The sequence below is a fragment of the Saccopteryx bilineata genome, chromosome 8, assembly GCF_036850765.1.
Source record: "Saccopteryx bilineata isolate mSacBil1 chromosome 8, mSacBil1_pri_phased_curated, whole genome shotgun sequence".
In the NCBI taxonomy this organism is placed as follows: domain Eukaryota; kingdom Metazoa; phylum Chordata; class Mammalia; order Chiroptera; family Emballonuridae; genus Saccopteryx; species Saccopteryx bilineata.
The window spans coordinates 8630807-8655753 of NC_089497.1; the positions used below are offsets into that span (position 1 = coordinate 8630807).

At 48.3% G+C, this 24947-nt stretch overlaps 1 protein-coding gene across 1 annotated transcript in view; it reads right to left on the reverse strand.

Moving 5' to 3' along the window:
* Positions 1-4272: 4272 nt before the first annotated feature.
* The window catches only part of WWTR1 (WW domain containing transcription regulator 1), a 166817-nt gene continuing 146142 nt past the window's right edge, over positions 4273-24947 (reverse strand). The window contains exons 5-7 of the mRNA XM_066240913.1: positions 15155-15288; positions 12789-12901; positions 4273-7722 (exon numbers count right to left, since the gene is read on the reverse strand). Of these exons, the coding sequence (XP_066097010.1) occupies positions 7538-7722; positions 12789-12901; positions 15155-15288 (432 nt within the window). The 3' untranslated portion in view covers positions 4273-7537. The remainder of the gene's footprint in view (positions 7723-12788; positions 12902-15154; positions 15289-24947) is intronic.

Consider the following 24947-nt stretch of genomic DNA (forward strand, 5'->3'; position numbering starts at 1 on the left):
AAACACAAGGAGGCTGCCAAAATGTGGACATGGAGAAACAGGCCCCAAATGAAAGAACAGAACTAAACTCAAGGGGGAAAAAAAACTCAACTAAATGGAGACAAGCAATCTATTAGATGCAGAGCCAAAGCAGGGGTTAGAAGGATGCTCTGTGAATTTAGGAGAATAGATAAACATTGAAATCATATAAAAGAACATGCAAATCATTAAAAGAAGAAGCAGTCAGAAATTAAGGACACACTAATCCAGGGGTCGGGAACCTATGGCTCGCGAGCCAGATTGTGGCCCTTTTGATGGCTGCATCTGGCTCGCAGACAAATCTTTAATAAAAAATGTTAAAAATATAAAACATTCTCATGTATTACAATCCATTCATTTCCTATTGCTCGTGTTCATGGTTGCGGGTGGCTGGAGCCAATCACAGCTGTCCTCCGGGACATCAAATTTTTATTGGATAATGCGTAACGTACACGGGTCGTTGTATGGCTCTCACGGAATTACATTTTTAAATATGTGGCGTTCATGGCTCTCTCAGCCAAAAAGGTTCCCGACCCCCGCACTAACCAAAGTGAAGAATAATTTACAGGGAATCAACAGTAGAGTAGATGAAGCTGAGAATTTAATCAGCAATTTGAAATGTAAGGAAGCAAAAACCACCCAATCAGAACAGCAAAAAGGAAGAATCCAGTAAAATGAGGACGATGTGGAGAGACTCTGGGGAATCTTCCGGTGTACCAAATTTCACACCATGGGGGTGTCGGAGAAGAGAGAGCAAGAAATTGAAAACCTTAAGGTATTATTAAAGTGTACTCAGCAAACATTTTAAGGTCAATTAAAAAAAATTTTTTTTAAAGGGGGTAGTCATATCCTGGAACTCCTACGGGTCTACCATATCATGCTTTTTACTTAAAAAAAAAAAATTACAGTTCTTTTGAATACTAATGAACAGGAGACACCAAATCTTTTTCACCTGCAAACTACTACCTTCTTTATTAGATCCAGCTAATAACACTGTTTTGTCTTTTTCCAAATACCTCCAGATATACGGAAAAGATTTATATAGGCAGATGGGGATCCTCAAACCCCTCAGCGAGATCTTCTGAGCATGGCTTTTAAGATACCTAGAGGCAGAAAAAGCCCAATAGAGATCAGGAGAACTACCAGCTTTTAGGATACACCCTTAAAGGCTCCAACGCCCCAAAGGGGTCTCATAGGATGCCATCTGGGTCCTGCTTCAATAGTGGAAAGGAAGGTCATTGAGCTAAAGCCTGCCAGGCTTACATGCCTCTGCTGTGAGGAAACAGGGACACTGGAAGGTAGGCTTCCCCCTCGCTCCTCTAAAGGAGAGTTCAGTCTCTTCCAGCCCTACTCCAGACACCTATGACCTAACCTTGCCCAGAATGCTGGGGTTTGCCACTGAAGACTGAAGGTGCCCAGGGCCGTCGGCCCCATCTACGACACTGTGGAAGAGCCTAGGGTATTTCTTCCAAGAAGCAGGTAAACTGATCTCATTTGCACAAGGGCCACTTAACTATGTTTTGCCTGAATAGTCAGGTTTTTTATTCTTCCCTCAAAGATCTCTGTTGTGGGTGTTGATAGTCCTATTTTCTGCTGCTTCGCTTAATATATAGTGTTTCTTTTATCCCTCCTACCTCAATGCCCCACTCATATTTCAGGCTGGGACCTACTCCTAATTTAGAGCTCTCTTTCCCCCTTTTGCCAACTTCTATTATGAATCTACCTTTGCCACCCAGCTTAGTGTATCCCAGGTTCTCTTAACCATGCCACAGTCGCAGAGCTCCAGGGAAAAGCAACCTGGTCTAATCTCTCCAGGCAGAGGAGAACAGAAGCACCATATCCACGCATGCTGCAAATGGCTTTTCCAGTCTACCTGAATCATTACCAGCTAGAAGCAGTGGTCATTGGGACTTGGACATGAGCTGCAAAGTATAGAATGGTGACAATTCCAGTGCCATGAGGACTTTTCCTGGACTCCTGCTCCCTGTGACAGCTCCTAACAGACTGAACTGTGGTTGGGTTGCATTTTTCAGAGATTTGGCATGGTGATGGGGCCAACTTGGACTTGGGGAACATGTTAAGGACACTACTCTTTTATGGATTCTTGCGGTATTGGCCAAGAGTTTGCTTAAAGGCTTTTAATCACTGTAAAAAAAAAATAGAAGACTGGATAAAGAAGACAAGGTACATATACACCATGGTATACTATTCAGCTAGAAGAAATGATGACATCGGATCACTTACAGCAGAATGGTGGAATTTTGATAACATTATGCGGAGTGAAATAAGTGAATCAGAAAAAAACAAGAACTGCAGGATTCCATACATTGGTGGGACATAAAAGTGAGACTAAGAGACATGGACAGGAGTGGGGTGGTTACGGGGGGTGGGGGGAGGGAAGGAGGGAGAGAGGGAGGGGGAGGGGGAGGGGGTACAAAGAAAACTGGAGAGGGTGATGGAGGACGATCTCTCTTTGGGCGATGGGTATGCAACAGAACTAAATGACAAGATAACCTGGAAATGTTTTCTTTGAATATATGTACCCTGATTTATTGATGTCACCCCATTAAAATAAAAATTTATTTATAAAAAAAAAAAAAAAAGAAATCGAAAGCCGAGGCCTGACCAGGCGGTGGCGCAGTGGATAGAGTGTCAGCCTGGGACACTGAGGACCCAGGTTTGAAACTCCACAAAATTGCCGGCTTGAGCATGGGATCATTCATGTACATGACCCCATGGTCACTGGCTTAAAGCTCATGGTCGTTGGCTTGAGCCCAAGGTCGCTGGCGTGGGTAAGGGTCACTCAGTCTGCTGTAGCCCCTAATTAAGGCACATTTGAGAAAGCAATCAATGAACTAAGGTGCCACAACAAAGAACTGATGCTTCTCATCTCTCTTCCTTCCTGTCTGTCCCTATCTATCCCTCTCTCTGTCACACACACAAAAAAGTGAAGGGATTAAGAAATACAAGTTGGTGGTTACAGAACAGTCACAAGGATATAAAGTACAGCATAGGGAATCTAGTCAATAATATTCTAATAAGTAGGTCTAGTGTCAGATGGGTATAAAATTTACCGATGACCACTTAGTCAGATATAATGGGTTGTACACCTGAAATGAATATATTGTATGTCAACTGTAGTTGAAAATTGAAAAATGAACAAGCTGTTTCTTACAGTGCTATTTGTAGCTACCAAATGGCTATCAATAGGGACATTCATACAAAATAATGTTAGTTGTTGTTAAAAATCATGAGGTATACAACAACTACGTGTACTGGCATGGGACGATGACCGGGAAATTGGATGGATCAGTTGCTTACTGTGGGACCTTACGCATAGCCTCTCCAAACATCAATTTCTCCACCTGCAAACCGAGGATAATACCGTTGATGCAGTAAGACTGCTATGCAGTGTAAATTAGATAATATACAGCAAGCTTTTGCAGTGCCTGGGAAATGGTAAATGCTCAACAAGTATTAGTAATATTACTGCTGCTGTTAAGAGAAAAATGCAAGTTTCTTAACATGTATAATTGCTTTCCATTTGCTAAAAAAAAAACGTAACATACTTTTTTTTTTAATGTGACATTTGAGGAGATACACAATTTTTAGTTTTCACTTTATACATGTTGCAATCTTATGACATTTGCAACAAGAAGCACGTTACAAGTAAGGATGAGATACCATGCAGGAGACTTAGACCTGGAATGTTGACGGTATTCTCATCGAGCATCTCTTCTCTCTGCCGTATGTAGCTGAGTGCTTCTGCGGCCACGCTCCACTAGGGGCGCTCTCACCTAGAGTGTCTGTGCAGTGACAAGGGCATCACGACAATGAGAATCAAGGGATGCAATAGGCAGAGGACAATACACTGTCACAGGCACACAGAAAATGGAGAGCTGTTTTCAGTTTCGAGAACAAGAAGGTACATACACCCCATTGTTAACAAAGGAAAACTGAATCCCTATCTAGTTCTGACGTCTTGGTCACAGTCAGGACGGTGTGATTTTTATATACACGCATACAACACACACGCTTAAAAAAATTCCTGTGGGTCATTTCACATAAAGTAGAAACCAAAATTCTGTGGCTATTCAGCCTGTTAAAGAACAGGCATTTGAGCCAAAAAAATGTTTCCTCACAAAATTTTCTTTCTTTCATCCTCTGCCAGGAGGGTTGCATAAGGCCCTCTCCGGTACCACCCAAAGCTCTCCATAAAAAGCACACACACAAGAATAATAAAAGGACAAAGCCTTCAGTGGAAATTCGATTGTATTTATTTTTCTTATACAGAATCAGAGACGTAAAAACCAGTACCGAAGTCCAGGTAAAATGGTTCGATCTGATTGATTTGGCTGCATACTTTCTGTATGCATAGCATTCTAAATTAAAAATAAACGTACATATGTCGTATTACAAAAAAAAAAACCAAAACAAAACGTAGAAGTAAATTTCTTTCAAAGTTAAAAGTACTAGCACATAAATGATGTAGTGTATTAGGGAAACGGTCTCTGTCCATCACCCATTTTTCCCAATTAAAGGAATCTACCACTTCTTTTTAACAGTTTCCCCTCCCCCCATAAAAGTTGTACTTTCAGAAGTTACTTCCTAATTATGTCATGAGAACACAACTCATAATTAACCACACTTCTGTCACCCCAGATCACTTTCTTCTACAGAGAGCTTTTTGACCCCGCGGGGGCGGGGGAACAGCACCCCCTAACTTTTTTTTTTTTCCTTCTTTTTCTGTTTTACGTGCTTCTCGTCTATTGTATAATCCGTGAAAAGAGGTGGCATTTCACATCCTAAATACTATGGTGAAACACTAAGCATCACTTAGCTTTAACAGAGCTGCAAATAGGTTTTAACAATATAGCTACTTCAAGAAAATGTGTTTAATCAGGAAAAAAATAATAACACCCAGAAAGATCTCTGAAGGCATTTTTCAATTTTAATATGTTTTTCATGGCAACACTATTGGATGAAATGTTGAAATTGATTGATTGATGTAGGACTAAAAAGACTAGATATCCTGGAAGCTGTTTACCAACAAGAAGAACAGTATAAATAGCACCTCATCTTGATTCTGCAGGGGTGTTAACACTCACAATAACAGGAAATAGCCTTTAAAAGGTTGTTCTTATATAGATTTCTAGCTTTAGTGTTCTTTAATAAAAGCTGTATTTTATGGCCTTAAAAACAAACACACAAAAAAGTATATCTGGCTTTATCTATTAGTAAACACATAGGGTCCATACTTAACTCTGGAAAAATATTTGTTATGTTCATTAATAAATGTCTCAACTAATTTCACTAAAAAAGCCGAAAATCTTCTAGTGTTTTCTAATGCCACAAGCTTACTAGAAAATTCTAAAAATTGGTAATACAAATGATCAATGTTTTAACTATCTTTTTTTTTTAAAAAAAAGAGGGGTATTTGTTTCTCTTATGTATCATCACCTGAAAATGAGTCTATAAAAATATTTTTTTAAAAAAAAATACAGTAACACTGCTCAGTTTTGTTAGGTCCCTTGTTTTTTGTTTTTGTTCTTAGAATGTACAACTCTTCTTGCAATTATTGCTAACATCAAAGAAAAAGAAACAGTGCTCCAACTTCGTAGCAACATGAACATCACGCCTGCCTCTCCCGGAGCGCTTGAAGAGAGGGAGGGGATCAGAGGAACATAACCCAGGGGTCCTTCAGGAAAGAGAGATCCCTTCATGCTGTTGGAAGCGACAGCAGGCTCCAGCCCGGTCCTCCTGACGGACGCTCAGCATCTGCTCGGACAAGGCTGCCTCACCTGGCCCTGCCCCCTCCACGTAAAGTGCACCAAAGCCGCCTCTTCCTACAACCGTCTTTCGGTATCAAGACTGGAGTGGAAAATTGTCTTTCTGTTCTTTTGGGGCACCTCTCCTCCCCTCCTGCTTGTCTTGCTTTTGGGATGCTGTAACTTTTCTATTTCCATTTCTCAACGGGGTATCCCTTCCACTCGAGTCCATCACCTGACGACTTCCTCTCTGACCTTTTCACGTGCCTTCTCTCCAACAAGATCAAATGCAGTCTGCCCATCTATGTTCTGATAGTTTGAGAAGGATCTCATTTAAGATCCTGAGCAAGTAAGCCCTCTAGGGAATTGAAAGGTTCTTCCCAGAGACCTGAATTAATTGTCTTTTCAAAAAAAGGTATTAAGTTCATAGATTATAAATAATGTCAGTTGAGAACATGACACAGTTTGAGGACGTCATTGGCAGCGCAGACCGCGCATGCCCAGTGAACCTGATGCTCGCTCTCAGTCCTTAAAAGCTCATTAAAAAAAAACAAAACAAAACAGTTTTTGGTTACATAAGAGGTATAGAGTATATATTTCATGCCTTTTTTTATACCAACTTTAGCAAACAGGGTTAGGATACTAGACTTAGGAATCAATTTTACTGAATTCGGAAACCTGTCTCCACCATACACCCTTTTCAAGAGGGCACTGTTTTTAAACGTCAGTCATTCTTCAAACAGTTTCCTAGAGAAGACTGTTTTATACAACGCTTGAAATCTCACAAGCAAAGACTGACAAGGCTTCAGAATTGCAAAAGCCACCGCTTCCCGCGGGTGCCACCAGGTTGAACGTGATGTCGTCCTGAGGCCGACGGAGCAGTTTCAAAAAAAGACAGAGATGCAAGTTGCCACTGATCTATCAAAAAACACCTGGCTGCCCTTGGTCATCAGCTACAAAAGTACAGCGCTTCAGAAGATGAGCATCAAACTCTAAGCGGCAGTCAGTTTGTTTTTGTTTTTAAATCCCAGTTGCCATTTTAAAAATGTTCTGTTTAATGAACTGTTCCTAATTAGTAGCACACTGGTCTCTTTCATAAGATCTGCGGCTCCTCTCCGCTCGCTGCAGGGGCTGGCTGTCCCAACGCCGTGGGACAAGGACAGGAGGGTCAAGTCCAGGCGTGGGAAGATCATCGGAACCAGTACGGATCCAACACGACGCTGCCTTCCACACAGCAGGATTTTACCGTCCGTACGATGACGTTTAAAGCTCGGTTAAATATTTAAAGCATCTGGTACTACCGTCACCCGCACAGTTTATGAAACGGTAAAATCAGGTCTAACTTTGCGCACATTTCCTGGACCGCGCCGCCCGTCAGAAAAGTCACTGCCTGTGGTCAGCTTTTTATGGTGTATAATCAATTGATGGGTCAATTTCAACGAACACCCCACACAGCTTACTCACGTCGTGGGGCTGGCTGCAGAGAGAAAAGGGAAGGAGCCGTTCTGCCTTACCCACCGCAGGGATGCGGGCTGGCGGAAAGTGAAAACAGAACGTTTATTTACGTTTAACTTCAGTGACTGTCAATCAGACCCAGGCAGTGACTCAACTGGCCACGTGGAAAGGAGGGAGCGTGAGTCACGGAGGCGGAAGGTGGTGCCCCCCGCGGGACGCCCTCTGCTCCGGCGATGTTCCCCAGGGGCCCAGGAAATGTCAGGTCGTGGCCGCGCCCACGGGACACGGGGCGCCGATTACAGCCAGGTTAGGAAGGGCTCGCTTTTGTTCAGAGCGGACTCCACGTCGTTGAACAGGGGGATCAGGTCTTCGGACTCCAACGTGCCGAGGTCCACATTGGTTCCGGGCAGACAGTCCAGAAAGTCAGGGAAACGGGTCTGCTGAGGGTTGATGTTCATGGGTGTCTGTCCGGCGCTGTCTCCTGCAACAGAAGGAGAAGAAGAAAAAACTGACTTCTTCTTTAAGCTCTTGAAAGAGGGACAGTCCAAGTGATAACATGACTCATCGTCATTTGCACCGTGCCTGTGTTTAAACAGGTTATATTACTGCAGGTCTAACATAGCTTGCCTCTGAGCAAAACGTCAGCGGCCGCTGCCAACACCGAGTTGGTGATGCTCGCTCACAGGAGAGGCGGGGCTGCCGGTGAATCTCCAGCTGCCCTGGACAGACACGGTCCAGTACCTACGCGGGAGCCCGAGGAGGCAGGACAGGCTGTGTGCGGGCCCTGCAGTCTGACCTCCGCTCTGTGCCTCCTGGGGACAGCAGCGAGAAGAGCTGTTTTGTGGAGGAGTAGAGGCCCTGCCCTACCAACACCTTATCCCAGCACTGAACTCAGGATGTAACCTCAGGCTTCTAGATACCCCCAGTCTCCCCTCCTATGTTCAAAGACAGGAGTGAGGGGTTTCTTTTACCGTGTTATTAAAAGGCTGTCTTCACTCGTGGCTCTAGGGATGATTCCAAAGCATTTTATAAAGTGGGTTCTGCGGACCACCCCCTCCCTCTGCACACACCCCTCTCGCACAACGAGCTGCCTCTCTCACAAGGCACGTGAGTCACAATGCACATGAGCGGGTGAAGGTTCTGAGATGTCTCTCAGTAAAGAAATCTTCTTTATTTTACCTTGTTTGTTTAGAAATCCATTTCCTAAACCTACTGATTCACCTAATCCAAGTTTGGCAGAATTTATACCCTACTAGTCTACAGCACACAGTTGATAAAAGGCTGTGTTGGAGGAAAGTCAAGCATCTGGGATATAATGTGAGAAATTCACGTTTTTCATGAATCGTGAGAGTCCATGTGCTGAGCTCCGTGCCCGTAGGCTGGCCTTTCTCAGCCCTGGGACCTTAGACACATGGAACTTGGGACATATACGAGCTGTCCGACCTTCAGTTTATCCACAGGAAACGCAGATTATAATGCCTTCCTCACAAACTGGAGCCAAGCAGCATATGGGGTCCCCACTCACATGCATACAAACAGACCATCAATGGGGGTTGACTGTGCTCAGAGCAAGAAAATCTTGGAACTCCATCACTGTGGATCACGCAACACTGGAGCAGCTAGTGGACTCCAGCAGCCCCGATTTCTGGAAGAGGTGTGCTATACCTCCCCGACTGAGGGGCATTGGTAACCGAGGCCGGCTCCCCCCAGCCCCCATGGCGATGTTTAAGGATTTCATTAAATTAGCTTTTGTGTCTGTCTTACAAGTGCGGTCGCCTTCCTGAACAGCGTGCACAGACATTTCACTATTCTGAGTAAAGCGGCAGACGATTCCTTTTAACCGCGTGCATCAAATATTTCCCAGGGAGGGAAACAGACGTCTCTCTTGGTGATGAGGAAGGCACATAACCAAACCCAACTTATTTTGGGGATAGCAAAGCCTAATGGCTTTTCTGTAACCCACAAAATATCAATGCTTCTTGGCAAAATCTTATAGAATTTTCATTGCAAAAAGCAGAGAATATGGACTTAATGTAAAACATCAAATTAGAAAAGAAAATGCAGAATAACTTGTTCTGCCCACTGGAGTAGATGGAAATGAGGTTTAAAAAGAATCATCTGCCTTGAAAACGGATCTGATCTAAGAGGCCGGTGTCTTTAGGTTCTTTCTCTCCCGTTAGAATCATTTACCTCCAGTGATACCCTGTTTTAACTTTCTAACAACTCAAGAAGACATTTTTGAGTCACACTAAAAGCTCTCTGTTTTCAAGACTTCCTCTTGCGCTCTCTCCCTGCACATGGAAGGCATGAAGGAGATAGTGAAAGTTCTCTGTTGAGGTTAACAAGTTTAAAAATATCTCTCTTCGCAACAACTTTGCAACCTCACTGTAACCTTTTTGGTCTTTGCAGTTCTTATCCACCGAAGAAGTGGGAGAGACAAAAACCAGGCAACTCTTGAAAGGGTGTGATCCTTTCAGAAGACTCTGGAAGGCTGAATAACATCCCCAGGGCTTTGCTCTTGCTATTTTCTTATACTCTCATCTTCACACAGCCAGTCCAGCTGTTGTTTCCCATGTGATGTGCGTTCTGCAAGGGGTGTGCGTGCTCAGCTGGTTCTCCCCTTCCGCGTGCGGTCAGCGGATCCCTGCCCACCCTCTGTTAACCCCATCTCTCCCTGCGAGAGGGTTTAGCCCACTTCCTACAGAGACTTCCAAGACATGACCCTAGACTAGACTCAGCGAGCTGACACTCACCTAACCGGGTTAATGTGGAGCCCTAGCATTTTATCAAGTTCCTCGCGTACATGACCTCAGCCTTCTTAGGAGGAGGAAAGAGGATCTGGGGCCACTCTCCATGATCTCAGGACTCCTCATAGCTCTATGAAGTGAGCACATCACTCCGGCTTTATAGGTGAGGAATTCGAGAAGGGGGTGGGGGTGGGGGGGGGTGGGGATGGTGTACTCCTCCCCCCCCACCAGCCACTACCAGAAAGTGGAGGAGGAGCAGGGGCCCAACTTAGGTGGCCTGTCTGCAAAGACTACGGTCTTTTCAGGATACCACTTCATTCCACATTTTGGCTTTAAAACATTCTCCATTTACCCACTAGAGATCCTTTTAAAAAGCCACAGAATAAAATTCACGCTTAGATTTAAGTCTCCTTAAGTCTTTTCTTATTTACCTTTCCTTTCTTTCCTGTACTGGCTTCCCTTTGTTTAAAGGATGAAGCAAATGACCATGAAACACAGGAAGGAGCCACTCCAGAGAGGACAAAATAAATCTCACACCAAAAAATGAAGAGAGAGAGAGATGGAGAAAGAGAGGGAGGGAGGAAAGGAGAGAAAAAGCTGAAGTCATAAATTAAAAGAAAGCGAAACAAACAGTTGAAACTATTCCCTGTGTGACTCCTCACAAGACAGTCCGTGCAATCTTCTAAACACTCCAGGAATGGGCTGCGATGGGACCCCGGGGGCAGCTGCGAGGAGACCCCGGGGGCGGCTGCGAGGGGACCCCGGGGGCGGCTGCGAGGGGACCCCGGGGGCGGCTGCGAGGAGACCCCGGGGGCGGCTGCGATGGGACCCCGGGGGCGGCTGCGAGGAGACCCCGGGGGCGGCTGCGAGGGGACCCCGGGGGCGGCTGCGAGGGGACCCCGGGGGCGGCTGCGAGGGGACCCCGGGGGCGGCTGCGAGGAGACCCCGGGGGCGGCTGCGATGGGACCCCGGGGGCGGCTGCGAGGAGACCCCGGGGGCGGCTGCGAGGAGACCCCGGGGGCGGCTGCGATGGGACCCCGGGGGCGGCTGCGAGGAGACCCCGGGGGCGGCTGCGAGGAGACCCCGGGGGCGGCTGCGAGGAGACCCCGGGGGCGGCTGCGAGGGGACCCCGGGGGCGGCTGCGAGGAGACCCCGGGGCGGCTGTGAGGGGACCCCCGGGCGGCTGCGAGGAGACCCCGCGGCGGCCCACCCTGGCTGACGGGTCTGTCTTGAGCCCGACTCGTCATCTGGACTGAGTGGGAAGGGCAGGCATCTGGGAGCAGAGTGTGACCAGCACAGCCTCCGTGGACAATGGCATCGGGAAAAGCAATTCTTTTCATCACAGAACCATTTTCTAGCATTTGTGAGGCTGGAGGAAAAACTTGCGTGGAAAATACCGAATGGTGAGACATCTCAGCTGTCTTTTAGTTTATATGGTCCCAGAACATCTTCTGGGAGCTTATTAGCATTTTGATAATGAAGCCAATATCTGGCTAATAAGACCAAATTCAGTTTTTGCAATCAAAGGGCCTTAGGACATCAGTACGATGCCAGGATTGGGGGCTGACAATTCAGAAGCAGAGCTCTGAGTTGCTCAACTTGCCACGAGCCCACCGCTGCCTCCCAAGTGTGGTGAATGACACACCAGTCCGCGTGCTGGAGGGACCGGGAACCAGCACCACATCTGCAGAGAGAGCGTGGCCCACACATCACAAGAAAAACCCGGACAGCAGCACTGTTCCAGAGGAGAGAGGCAAGGCAGACAGCGGTGTGTGACCGTGATCGTGAGGAAAGGCTACAGGAAACAAGGACTAGCAAAGAGAAACAGAAAAGAAGAAAAAATGGCAGAATTTAAAATCTTAGGCTCTTCTCTAAAACTATATTTGTGCCTGACCAGTCAGTGGCGCAGTGGATAGAGTGGCAGACTGGGATGCGGAGGACCCAGGTTTGAAACCCCGAGGTTGCCAGCTCGAGCCCAAGGTCGCTGGCTTGAACAAGGGGTTACACTCCGTCTGCTGAAGGCCTGTGGTCAAGGCACGTATGAGAAAGCAATCAATGAACAACTAAGGTATTGCAACGTGCAATGAAAAACTAATAATGATTGATGCTTCTCATCTCTCTCCCTTCCTGTCTGTCCCTGTCTGTCCCTCTCTCTGACTCTCTCTCTGTCTCTGTAAAAAACAAACAAACAAAAAAACTGTATTTGTATTGAATATAAATGATGGGGAAGTGGCTAGAGTTGACTCATAGTGCGTGGGGGGCTGGGTGGCTAATGTTTAGTTGTCATTTTACATAGTTTGTTGAGATGACGTGATTTGGATAGAGTTTAGAACTGAGGTCACTAAAAAGACGATTTAAAAATGCAAATGTTTTGGGTCCTGACCAGTTGGCTCAATGGTAGAGCGTCAGCCTGGCATGCAGGAGTCCCGGGTTCGATTCCCGGCCAGGGCACACAGGAGAAGCGCCCATCTGCTTCTCTACCCCTCCCCCTCTCCTTTCTCTCTGTCTCTCTCTTCCCCTCCTGCAGCCAAGGCTCCAATGGAGCAAAGTTGGCCTGGGCGCTGAGGATGGCTCTATGGCCTCTGCCTCAGGCACTAGAATGGCTCTGGTTGCAATAGAGCAACACCCCAGATGGGCAGAGCATCACCTTCTGGTGGGCAGAGCGTCGCCCCCTGGTGGGCGTGCTGGGTGGATCCCGGTCGGGTGCATGTGGGAGTCTGTCTGACTGCCTCCCCCCATTCTCACTTCAGAAAAATACAAAAAAAAAAAAAATGCAAGGACTTGCAGGCTGGGCTCCTACCTGTGTCCATCTCGTCCACGTTGCTGAGGAAGTCCTCTGGGGTGGTGGGGACGCTGTAGCACCCCAGCCCCAGGCCACTGTCGGTGCTCTGCTCCCTCGAGTGGTAAGGCCCTCTGGAAAGCGGAAGACGGAGACGCGTCAGTGGGAGTCCACTACAGAAAGTTCAGATTTAGCCTGACCAGGCGGCAGCACAGGGGACAGAATGTCGACCTGGGACACAGAGGACCCAGGTTCAAAACCTCGAGGTCACTAGCTTGAGCGTGGGATCATAGACATAACCCCAAGGTCACTGGCTTGAGCAAGGGGTCACTGGCTCAGTTGAAGCCCACTGGTCAAGGCACATATGAGAAGCCATCAATGAACAACTAAGGAGCTGCAACGAAGAACTGACGCTTCTCATCTCTCTCCGTCTGTCTCCCTCTTCCCCTCACACTAAAGTAAAAACAACAACAAAAATATTTCATAATTAAGATGCAGTTGTGAAAATCCTAGCATAGTTCTGTCATCCTGCCCTTTCCAGGGAATGAAGAGGCCGGTTCTGTACCTCCTTGTCATTCTCCTTTTGAAGCATTCATCCCCATGTCCGTGAAATTAATAAACTGTAATCAAATAAAAATGGCTTTTAGTAGCGAACTGACAATGATTTCCTTTTCATCTCAAAAAATAACAATTTGAACTCTACATGTTGAGTATCATACCCTTTACATAAGTTTTAAAAAACAGAAAGCTGCCTGACCTGTGGTGGCGCAGTGGATAAAGCGTCGACCTGGAAATGCTGAGGTCGCCGGTTCGAAACCCTGGGCTTGCCTGGTCAAGGCGCATATGGGAGTTGATGTTTCCTGCTCCTCCCCCCTGTCTCTCTCTCCTTTCTCTCCCTCTCTGTCTCTCTCTTTCCCTCTCTCTCTCCTCTCTAAAAATGAATAAATAATAAATAAATAAATAAATAAATAAATAAAATAAAAAACAGAAAGCAACATTGAACACGGATTACGGATGCACACGATCAGGCAGTAAGAAGCACAACATGCAGGTGAGGAGCACCTGTGAGCAGTGCCCCACGGAGGAAGGGGGGGGGAAGAAACACTTCAGAAGAAATGAGTGTAAATATTAACTGTGATACTTATCTAAAAAAAAAAATCTAAGGCCCTGGGTGGTTGGCTCAGTGGTAAAGTGTCGGCCCAGCATGTGGAAGTCCCGGGTTTGATTCCCAGCCAGGGCACACAGGAGAATTGCGGCAGAGTTGGCCCAGGTGCTGAGGATGGCTCCATGGCCTCTGCCTCAGGTGCTAGAATGGCTCCAGTTGCAATGGAGCAACGTTCCAGATGGGCAGAGCATCACCCCCTGGTGGACTTGTTGAGTGGATCCCTGTTGGGCGCATGTGGAAGTCTGTCTCTCTGCCGGGATCCCCACTTCTCACTTCAGAAAATTTTTTTTAAAAAAATCTATAAAAATATGGATAATCTGGGTTTGGGGTAAACTGATACTTTTCTCAACTCTGAAATACTTTGAAGTCAACAATTTGAAAACTTCCCTTCATTACATCAGCTACTGTTTGTTTCCATTGCTCCGTTTTTAAGAACTTTCATAACTGGTGTTTGTTCTCCAGGACCTTCTGCAGGGACAGAAAGGGCGCGGGAAAGGGCTCGCGGCCCTTTATCTGAGTTTGAACGACCAGCACTGAGGTGTCTGACTTACTTCTGCTCACGGAGCCACGCCTTGACTACAGTATCTTTCCCACCTGCTCCTTAGTTTCCTCTGTTAAAACATCATCTGTCTCCTTTAAATTTTTACTGTGAAATAATTCTGGAGAGGCAAAGAGAACACAAATTCCCTGGCGCCCTTCCCCCGGGTCCCCCCAGGTAAGCACCGGACAATGCTCCAAACCGGGACGTGGACATCACAGGACACGATGAACTGAAACCAGAGATCTTGTTCCCGTTTCAGCACAAACACCGCTTCGTAATCGTCAGGCTCTCTGTCGGCCGCACGGGCCGCTCTGCCTCCCGGCCCCTCCCCTGCGCCCCTGCCTACAGAAAACCACAGTCTTCTTCCAAATAATCACTGTGCAGCACCATGTTCATTGAAACTGTACCCGGATCCACGTTTTAAAATTACTGACAGGGGATTCAGTCCATGGCATAGCACCGATTTGTGGTTTTTAAATTTGAGATTTAAAAAAAAAAAAAAAAAAGTCGATAACTTCTACTGCTTTTATCTTTTCTGCCACTAGCCTCTCCTTGCTGCCCCCGTCCTGACTTTGACCTGCACGCTCCCCAACTTTTCCCCCATTAAACAAAGACCCATCATCCTCCAGACCACAAGACAAAGAGCGTCAAACACGCAGCGGCCCCCAGACGCCGACTTACCCGTTGAGGAAAGGGTCGGAGCTGTTGTTGGTGACGGATCTCATGTCCGGGGTCATGGCGGGCGGGCTGACGGCCGCCTGGACCGTGGCCAGGGTCTCGGCCTCCATGGGCAGCTGGCGACAGAGGGCGGCTTCCTGCGGAAACAGGCCGGTCGGGTCAGAGGGGGGCGGGAGGGGGTCCTCAGTCAGGAGGACCGAGGGTGGGGGCACAGCGCCCCTCCTGGGAAGACATTTCACAGGACAGAAAGCGCTTTCCATGTTTGCTCCCCGCAAATCCAGACCGTCAGGAAATCATCAGTGATCCTCCTCTAAAGAAAGTCTCGCAGGCCGAAGTCACCTCCTCAGAGTCACAAAGTTAATGAGAAGTGCAGCAGCTTACATTTGCCCTCAGGGCACTCACGGAGAGACTGTCCCCTCCATCCAACTGCTTAAATACCCAAGTCGTATAAAGGCCCCTCAAAACACTTCCTCAGAGACAAGGCTATTTTCACCCCCAGGTGCTCAGACCAAGTCGCTGTCCAAGCAACTGGACTCCTCTGGTCTAGGAGGGTGTGTTCCGATCTGGGCCGCTTACTGGCCAGGAACACTGTGGGACTGCGGGGTTCAGGCTCTACGTTTAATTCACATCATTAATTCGTATGTCAACAGCCAGGAGAGCGAAACAACCCGTTAAAATGTTTGTTTGTTGGCGGCTCAGTGGTAGAGCGTTGGCCCTGCGTGTGGATGCCCCGGGTTGATTCCTGGTCAGGGCACACAGGAGAAAGTGACTATCTGCTTCTCCACCCCTCCCCCTCCCCTTACTCTCTCTGTCTCTCCCCACCTCCTGCAGCCGAGGCTCCAATGATTGAGCGCATTGGCCCCAGGGAGTTGAGGATGGCTCAGTGAAGCCTCCACCACAGGCACTAAAAATAGCTCCGTTGTGAGCACGGCCTCGGATGGGCAGAGCACTGGCCCCAGATGGAGTGGCAGGATAGATCCCGGTCAGGGTGCATGTGGGAGTCTGTCTATCTATCTCCCCTCCTCTCACTTGGAAAAGAAGGGAAAAAAAAGTTTGTCCGTTAACTTTTCTCTTTGACTAATTATTTGATAGACTTCACCAAAACGACTGAAGCTTAGGGAACCATGTGGACCCAATCCAAGTCCCACAGATGACGAACTGCTTGAGAGTGTCTGGTTTCAACGGCAAAAATCAGAACAACACTAGTGCTGTTTTTTTGAAGCTAGCATCACTTTGCCAGGGAGCGCGGGTCGATCCAAAGTCACGGATGTGACTGCAATTACTTTCTCCAAGTGTAAGCTCCAGGGAGAATTCTCCCGCATTTTCACAAACTTAACCCGACATCAAACTTCTTTCGGATTTGCTGCCGTTTCCAGAGGAGAATACTTCCGTATGTTTATACTTCATCCAAAAACCAAAGCTAGGCCCTGCCCATCCGTTGCTCACTCTTCAGGCTAATGCCCTTGGTCTCGCTGCCCCTTAAACCATGCCAAACGGAATACTCAGGCCGTCTAAGTTACAGGATCTTTGTCAGAACTGTTCCAGCCCTAACATGCTGTGATTTTAGAGAGTAAGTGCTGTCTAGACAAGTCCAGTGAAGTCATCGGCTATAAAAATGTTCGGTTACTCGAGTTCATTGCACTCTTACTAGGAGTTCCAGTAGCGTGACTCGAACAAACTGTCGGAGACCCGACTGACAAGAAACTGTATCCCTATCGTACCCTAACTGAAGACCCGGGCTAGGGAGGGCTCCTGGTTCACTCCGCTCATTCAGGGGGCAGATAGTCGGAACACTCAGTGAACAGAAGTTTTATTCAGTTAATCCATAAAAGCAAAACAAAAAACAAAAACGGACTCTTTTTTTTTTAAGGTGATCTTTTACTCCATAATCCAGAAACTGGGTATAAAATACAGAGTTCTGAACTTTCCTTTTTGTTTAAATTACTCCTGGCATATTTCAAATAGACCCAGTAGAGATTTTTTATCATCTTTTTGTTGTTGTTGTGAATTTCCACGAGAGAGGGAGGGAGAAAGACAGGAACATCGAGCTGTCCCCGTAGGTGTTCTGACCAGGATCAAACCAGCACCCTCTGTGCTTTCGGAGAGTGCTTTAACCAGCAGAGCTATCTGAACAGAGCAATCTAGTACAGATTAAAAAAAAAAAATGCTTGTGTGTGGCTCAAATCATAAATGAAACCCAGAAGGACTACAAGTAGTAATCAGAGCTGAAAGAACTGTACTGTATCAGGGGAAGGCTCTCTGTGCCGTTTTACACGTATGTTCTTCCTCTGTCTTAAATTAAAGATAACCCAAGTTCCATTCTCCAGCATCGATGTCTCTCTACTGTGTAGACCTGGTGTCATCGCAAGCCCAAGGCCACGTTCCGTCTGTGGGGGACTCACAGCATCATTTTCCACCTTCAGATGACAAAACAAATAGCAAAGCAGAACCGGTGTTGAATGCACCTAGATAATGACTTTAAAACAAATTAGGCTCATCTGAGCTAGAAAGTTATGCTAAGGGATGACACTTTCCCCAGGATTATTTCAAGCTTGCTCTTGGGTCACAGGTCATTCCACACAGCAGTCACTGACGATCACGCTGGCTCCCTGCTGCAAACCCACCTACCCACCTAGTGGTCCATCTGCAAAGCCCTGCAGGATGTCCCTGTCCCCGTCTGCTCCTTCCCCGGACGTGCGCCCTCCCTCCCTCCCCACTTCCAGCCCCTCGCCAGCCTGTCCCCTCAGCTTGAAGCTGTTCCTCAGCTCTCCCCGAAGGGCGCTCTCTCACTCCATGCTGGGTTCCTATGAGGGCCACTGCTGCAAAGACTGCACTCTGTTTCCTCCACGGCCACACCTGCACCTGTTCTCCCATCAGAATAAGCTCCATGGGAGAAAGGCTCGCTCCGTCCTGTCTGCCCACTGCCTCCAACAGCAACACACCCAGAAGGCACTCCACCAGTACTTGCTCAATGACTAAATACACAACATTACTAGAATTCACATGAAAACGCTTTAAATTTTAATTAGGAATAAAAGAACAGATAAACCAAGAACAGTCAGGTCTCACCCTGGCTGGCTAGCTCAGCAATTGACTGTCGGTCCAGTGTGTGGAAGTCCCAGGTTTGATTCCTGGCCAGGGCACACAGGAGAAGCGGCCATCTGCTTCTCCACCCCTCCCTCTCTCCTTCCTCTCTGTCTCTCTCTTCTCCTCCTGCAGCCAGGGCTCCACTGGAGCAAAGTTGGCCCCGGGCATTGAGGATGGCTCTGTGGCTTCTGCCTCAGGCGCTAGAATGGCTCTGGTTGCAACACAGCAACAGCCTCAGATGGGCAGAGCATCGCCCCCTGGTGGGCATGCCGGGTGGATCCCAGTCGGGAGTCTGTCTCTCTGCCTCCCTGCTTCTTACTTCAGAAAAGTACAAAAAACAAAACAAACACACACAAAAAACACTTAGGTCTCATCTTCAACCACAAACACAAGTGAAAGTAACAGCCGTAGTGCACCCCCCCCCCTCGACTCGCCAGGCGCAGACTCGTCCCCACAGGCTGGTTCCACGGCATCCCTCCCCTCTCTTCATCCAGGGCACGTGCAGCGAGGCGGACGGCTCAGGGGTTCCCCGGGCCCACGCCTGCATTTGAACCCTGGCCCTGATGCGCCCCGGCCCTGTTATTCGGCCCCTGTGCTCTTCGTCTGCAAAGCGGAGACAACGGCAGCGTCTGCCCCGGAGGACGCTGTGACGGCAAAGCGAGCTCAGACATGCAGGAGTCTGGAGCGGTGCCTGGCAGATGAGGTCGCTCCACACACGTGGACGCCGTGTCGTGATCTCACGCTCCATCTTCCAATCCCAGACAACAAGAGCAAACACAAAGTGAAAAATAAAAAATCTTTAAAAGTCGCACTACTGCGTGGAACAGGTCCACTCGGAGGGGCCCAGCCCTTCCTCCTGGTCAACCTTCACTTTGCCAGGATTACGCCCAAGTGAGACGTCCGTTACGATGCATCAGCAAGGCTAAGAAAACGATTTCTTTAAGAAAAAAATGTTTTCAGGAGGTTTGTAAACCTTTTCGGATACCATAAAATTGGTTTTTGATATAAATGGAGAATGGTGAGATGTTTTATTTCGCTTAATTACATTTTATGATGTAATAATTAATGCTGTATTTAGAGTTTCTAAAAGTCTAGGCTTTTTTTTTTTTTTTTTGGAATGACAGTATTTTTCTATTTCTGCTTCTGAATGGAAGGAGGGAAAGAAAACCACACACACAGCCCCAAATCCTAAGCTTTAGAAATCAAAAGACGAACCTCACGGGCACAGCCTCGTCCAAGCAAGGGAGGGTTTGAAAAACAATTCCATTTAGGTCTGAAAGGAAACCCCAGACTCAGCACGGCGCTGCGGCCCTCGCCAGGGCAGAAACGAAAGGCAGACAGTGGACTGTAGCTTGACCAAGACGACACAGCGGTCAGGACTGATGGGACTACAGCAGCTGGACCACGGACAGAAGGTGGGGGCACTGGACAAGTCCACTGGCCTGAAAATAGGGGCCAAAGCTGGTCTAGGACACGGCTCAAGCCTCCGACTCAGAGAACCGATGGTGCTGCTGCCTGGACCAAGCCCGCGGCTCAGTCCCTGCTGGTCGCTCCGCCCCCCCCCCCCCCGCTGGTCGCTCCGCCCCCCCCCCCCCCCCCCCCCCCCCCCCGCTAGTCGCTCCGCCCCAGCTCCCTGGGGTCGAGGCGGAAGAAATGCTGAGCAGGAGGCACATCCGAGCCCCCCCCTCTGTCTCACGTCCCCCTCTCCCACCCCAGGTCAACTGGTCTGGTCGCAGACCCCTCCCTGCGTCCCCTCCACGCCCAGTCTCCCTGCGCTGCCTTATTAATAGGTCTTCAGTTCCTTGGGCTCCTCAGGACTTCGGGTGGGTCTCTCTCCATCTCAGCCAGATGGCGCCCACCCTTACAGGCCCCGTCACACCACGCTCTGCGGGATGCCTTCCCCGGCCGCAATGACCACGGCAAGCCACGACCTTCCCTGTCTCCCAGCCCTGGTCACATCAATCAGCACAGCCGGCTGGGGTCTGAAACCGGGCACATCTCCCAAAGCGCTCCTCGTCCGGCCCCAGTGCAGCTCTTCCTGCCAAGGCCAGGGTTCCTCTGAATGCCTTCCCGCTTAGCCCAGCTCCATGTTGGAGTCGGATGACTCTCTCAGACCCCGCGACAAGTCCGTCCTTCATTTATTCCGCACAAGGTGCCAGACGCTATTCTCTGCAGCAGAGACGCCACAGTGACCCGCACGGCCAGAGCTCTTCGGCATGGGGCATTCTAGAGGGTGAGACAGGCTAGAAGCAATGATGGTGGGTGAGGGCCAAGCCCGGTGGGTCCCATCTCTCTGGTAGCCCCGCAGTCCAAACCCCCTTCCTGTCTCAAGTAGAAGGCCAGACGCTGCTTCTCTAGATATTTCTACTGACTGGCCCACCTCCCCCAGGGCTGCCCCCGGGCGAGCGCTGTCCAACACCCTGCCGAGGCCTTTAACAAAGAATGACCAGAGAAGGAAGAGGTTGGGAGAGTCTGGGGGAAGTGTCCTATGAAGAAGGAAGGGACTGTTTAAGCAGAAGAGAGGCTTGAGGGGGCACACCTTGGCTCTCACACTATTAAGGAACCAATCCCTGGAGATGGGAAGATCCCCTAGACCCCGGACTTGAGGCTGATATGAGGAAGGGCTTTCTAGTCTGTTGGGGGGCGGGGGGAGATGAAGGGAGGTGGGGAGACTGGCTCTTTCCAATTCCCTGGGCCACAGGTCACTGCAATTCTCTAGCAGCTATTAAACCAGGGGTCATGAACCTTTTTGGCTGAGAGAGCCATGAACGCCACATATTTTAAAATGTAATTCCATGAGAGCCATACAATATGTTTAATACTAAATACAAGTAAATGTGTGCATTTTATGTAAGACCAACACTTTTAAAGTACAATAAGTCTCTGAATTCTTTTTAATAACGTTGTTATGCTGTTGCTAACCAATGATGAATAAGGTACTTCTTACCATTAATGTGACTTCTGGTGCTGCGTGGTTTTGCTGATGGCTTTGTAGTCTGGTTGATACGTGGTGAGGTTAAGCTTCATGCAGGCGTTAAGACTTCCATCCATTAAACGTGATTGTAGGTTGGTCTTAACGTTCTTTAGATGTGAGAAAGACTGCTCACATGCATACATAGAGCCAAACATTGTCAGTACAGCAATACTCACATGCTGCAGTGTGTGGTATGTGACAGGAAGCGCGTTCCAAGTTTTGACAATCAGCTGGTCCACAGGTTGAAGTTTTTTCATTTCTCTGCACTTGTGTTTGCTCGCCAACTCTGCTTGCTGTCGTGCGAGTCTTTCCAAATCTTCATTCAGTGACTTGAACTTATTCACCCACATGTCTGAGGCCTCAGGTCAGCAGCTTGTAGCTCGAAATCTCTGATGGAGACACCGGGGATGTAACTCAGATCAGCGCTGTCCACTGCACATTCATGTGGATGGGTGATGAACTTAAAAAGACGAGTGCGCTCACGAAAGTCTCCAAAGCGCGCTTTGAATGACTGCAGGAGATTAGATGTGAAGCCCACTAGCTGCTGGAGATCAAGATGTTGAACAGGGTCACTTGCTGTGCATGCATCTTTAAACTCTCCCAGTTTTTCAAAGTGTAGTAAAGGACCTGTTTCAATGTCGGTGATGAAGAGTTCCAGCTTGTTTTCAAATGCAAACACTGCTTGTTGAAGGGATAAGACTGTATTTCCAACACCTTGCATTTTCACATTGAGCTGGTTCAGATGTTCAGTCATGTCCAAGAGATAGTAGAACTTCAGGAGCCACTCAGTGTTAGCTAACTCAGGATGCTCGACATTTTTCATCTCAAGAAAAGTCCAGATTTCGCTCAGACAAGCCGTGAAACGGCTGAGCACCTTCCCTCTTGGCAACCAATTCACATGGCTGTGCAGAAGCAGACCAGGATAATTATTCCCAACTTCATCCAGCAGTGTTTTAAACTGGCGATCGTTTAAAGCTCAGGCAACAATAAAGTTGACCACCCGAATGACCAGTGACATCACCTCACCAAGCTGCTCGCCACACATCTGAGCACAAAGCATCTCCCTATGTAGGATGCAGTGAAAACTTAGGATGGGTCTCTTTTCATGTTCATGAAGAAGCACTACGAATCCTCTGTTTATCCCCACCATGCACCGAGCACCATCAGTATACTCAGAAATGTTTATCCATCGGTAGATTTTTTTCTTTAGCAAACTCAGTGAAAAACTTGAATAAATCCTCCCCTCTCATCTCTTTCATAGGCAAAACATCAAGACTTTCCTCAAGTAGTGTGTCACTGACAGCATACCTTACAATCACACTGAACTGGGATAAATAAATGACTTAAGTCTGTTGACTCATCAAAGCGAAAGAAAAGAATGCTGCTGCATTTATGTTCTTCACTTGTGTTGCCTCAGTTGATTTACCATCATGATGGTACGATCCTGACATTGGCAATGTCTTTTATTTGTTTGATTATCTTGTCTTTATCCATCTGTGAATGGCTTTCCATTTCTCACAATTGCTAAAGCACCAGCAAAGTTAACCGAATTCCAGTCACCTTTTGGGTCCAAACACGGAATTGCTGCTGACTAGCTTGCACTCTGCACAGTAGATCTTGTCATGCTTTCTTCATGCTGCCCCCCGCTGGATATTTCAATGCAAATGTAGTATGGTGTGTGTCAAAATGCCGCTTTATATTTGATCGTTTCATCGATGAAATTTTATCATTGCATATTAGACACATTGCAGAACCTGCTCTCTCCACAAAGGCGAATTCCCTGTCCATTCCTGCTGAAAAGTACAATACTCATTTTTTTCTTTTAGCCATCTTCTTCATCAAAAGGGCTTCTGCAATTAGCTAGCTGACTACTTGATTAAAAGGAGGGAAGTTTACTTCCTGACCTCACAACGACCCATGTCCGGTACGCATTATCCAATAAAAACTTGGTGTTGTCCGCAACCATGAACATGAGTGGTAGGAAATGAATGGATTATAATACATGAGAATGTTTTATATTTTTAATGTTATTATTTCTTTTTATTAAAGATTTGTCTGCGAGCCAGATGCAGCCATCAAAAGAGCCACATCTGGCTCATGAGCCATAGGTTCCCGACCCCTGCATTAAAGGTTCAGTGCTATTACACACGCCCCGGGCTTGACAAAGGAAAAACAGTGTCCTTGGGCTCAGAAAGACTGGAGTTCAAATCCCAGCTCGGCTACTTCCTGCTAGAATACGTCGGACACTCCATTCTTAACCTTTCCTGACAGTCTGCTCATTTGGACTCATCTCACTGGGCTATTGTACAGATGAAAAAGCATCTTTATAGAAGCCCTGGCACATGAGGCAGCCAAGAGAATGAACGCCCACTGTGGGGAACATCTCTGAGGCGGTGTCTGCTGGTTCCGACACGTCGCTCACGACGCCCAGGTGCTGCTCTCAGCACTGACACACGATTCCACTTCGTCCCCATGACCGTTCCCTCGGGGAGGACACGGAGGCACTGACAGGCCGGGCAGCTTCCCCAAGACCCGGCTCCCGCCTACTCTCGCGGCCCCGACGGGGACACCAGTGTGGCGGAGAGAGGAGAGCCCGGGGCTGAGGCGGGCGGAGCCCCGGCCTTTGGGCCCCTTCGCCTACTGGCTGTGGGACTTGGACAAGTGACTTCTCCGGGCTTGTTTCCTAGTGCGGAGTGGGAAGCACCCCCCCCCCGGACCGTTGTGTGTGTGGGGGTGTGTACGAGAGGGCTGTTGCGGTCTCAGACACATTGAGTTGTGCAGAGTGGGAAGCACCGCCCCCCCCCGACCATTGGGGGGGGTGTAGGAGAGGGCTGTTGCAGTCTCAGACACACTGAGTTGTGCTGAACTGGGAAAGGGACAGGACGGCACCCAGTCGAGGGCCCTTTCCAACGACAGCGGGTGGACTTGTGCCCGGGGAAATCACAACAGGCCCAGCAAAGCCGTCTGTCCCCGGAAACCCCGCCCATCGTCTAGATCCAAGCTGGGGATGGGGACGGACAGCTGGCTCCAAAAGGAGGGCTTGGGGACCTCTTTCGGACTTGGTGGTAGAGTGTGCGGTCGTCCACCCAGCTCCCCAAAATGAGTGAGGTGTAGGGGTACACAGCACCCTCACCCTCTCGTGGCCGCTGGGGAAGACAGAGGGGTGTGAAGTAGGTGGGAGGTGTGAAAAGGCTGACCTGTCAGCTGAAGGCGTCCCTGGACGTGAACCCCAAGCCTGCTGTGCCTTCCAGCTCCCCGCTGCCTGCGGCTTGCCCAGGGAACACATAACAGAGGACTAGGAATGTCAACAGCAGTCGCAGGCCCTGTCTGTCCGTCTGCCCATCCGTCCACCCTGGCTGGGGGCGCTGCCCCACCCGCCAGCTCCCGCACTCCCTGGAATGACTTCAAAGAGTTGAACAAAAAACAATAACCTTTCCCGAGGGTGTCCCGCTTGATAGAAGGGTGTGGCCAGGGATCCCACAAAAATGGGAGGTTGAAATGTTTTTAATTATAAAGGGTGGGGTGACGAGAAACAAATGGGAAAAAAAAATAAAGACCATATTTCGAAATCCTAACATTAAAATAGTTATTCTGGTGCAGGGAAGCTGTTCTCTCTGCCAAAACCCCCAGACACTTCAAGACAGAAAGCTGAAGTATTTACCTTCTTTATAGGGAAAAATATATATATATCCCAATGTAAAGTTCTTTTTAACTTTGTGCCAAAGGATTCAAGAC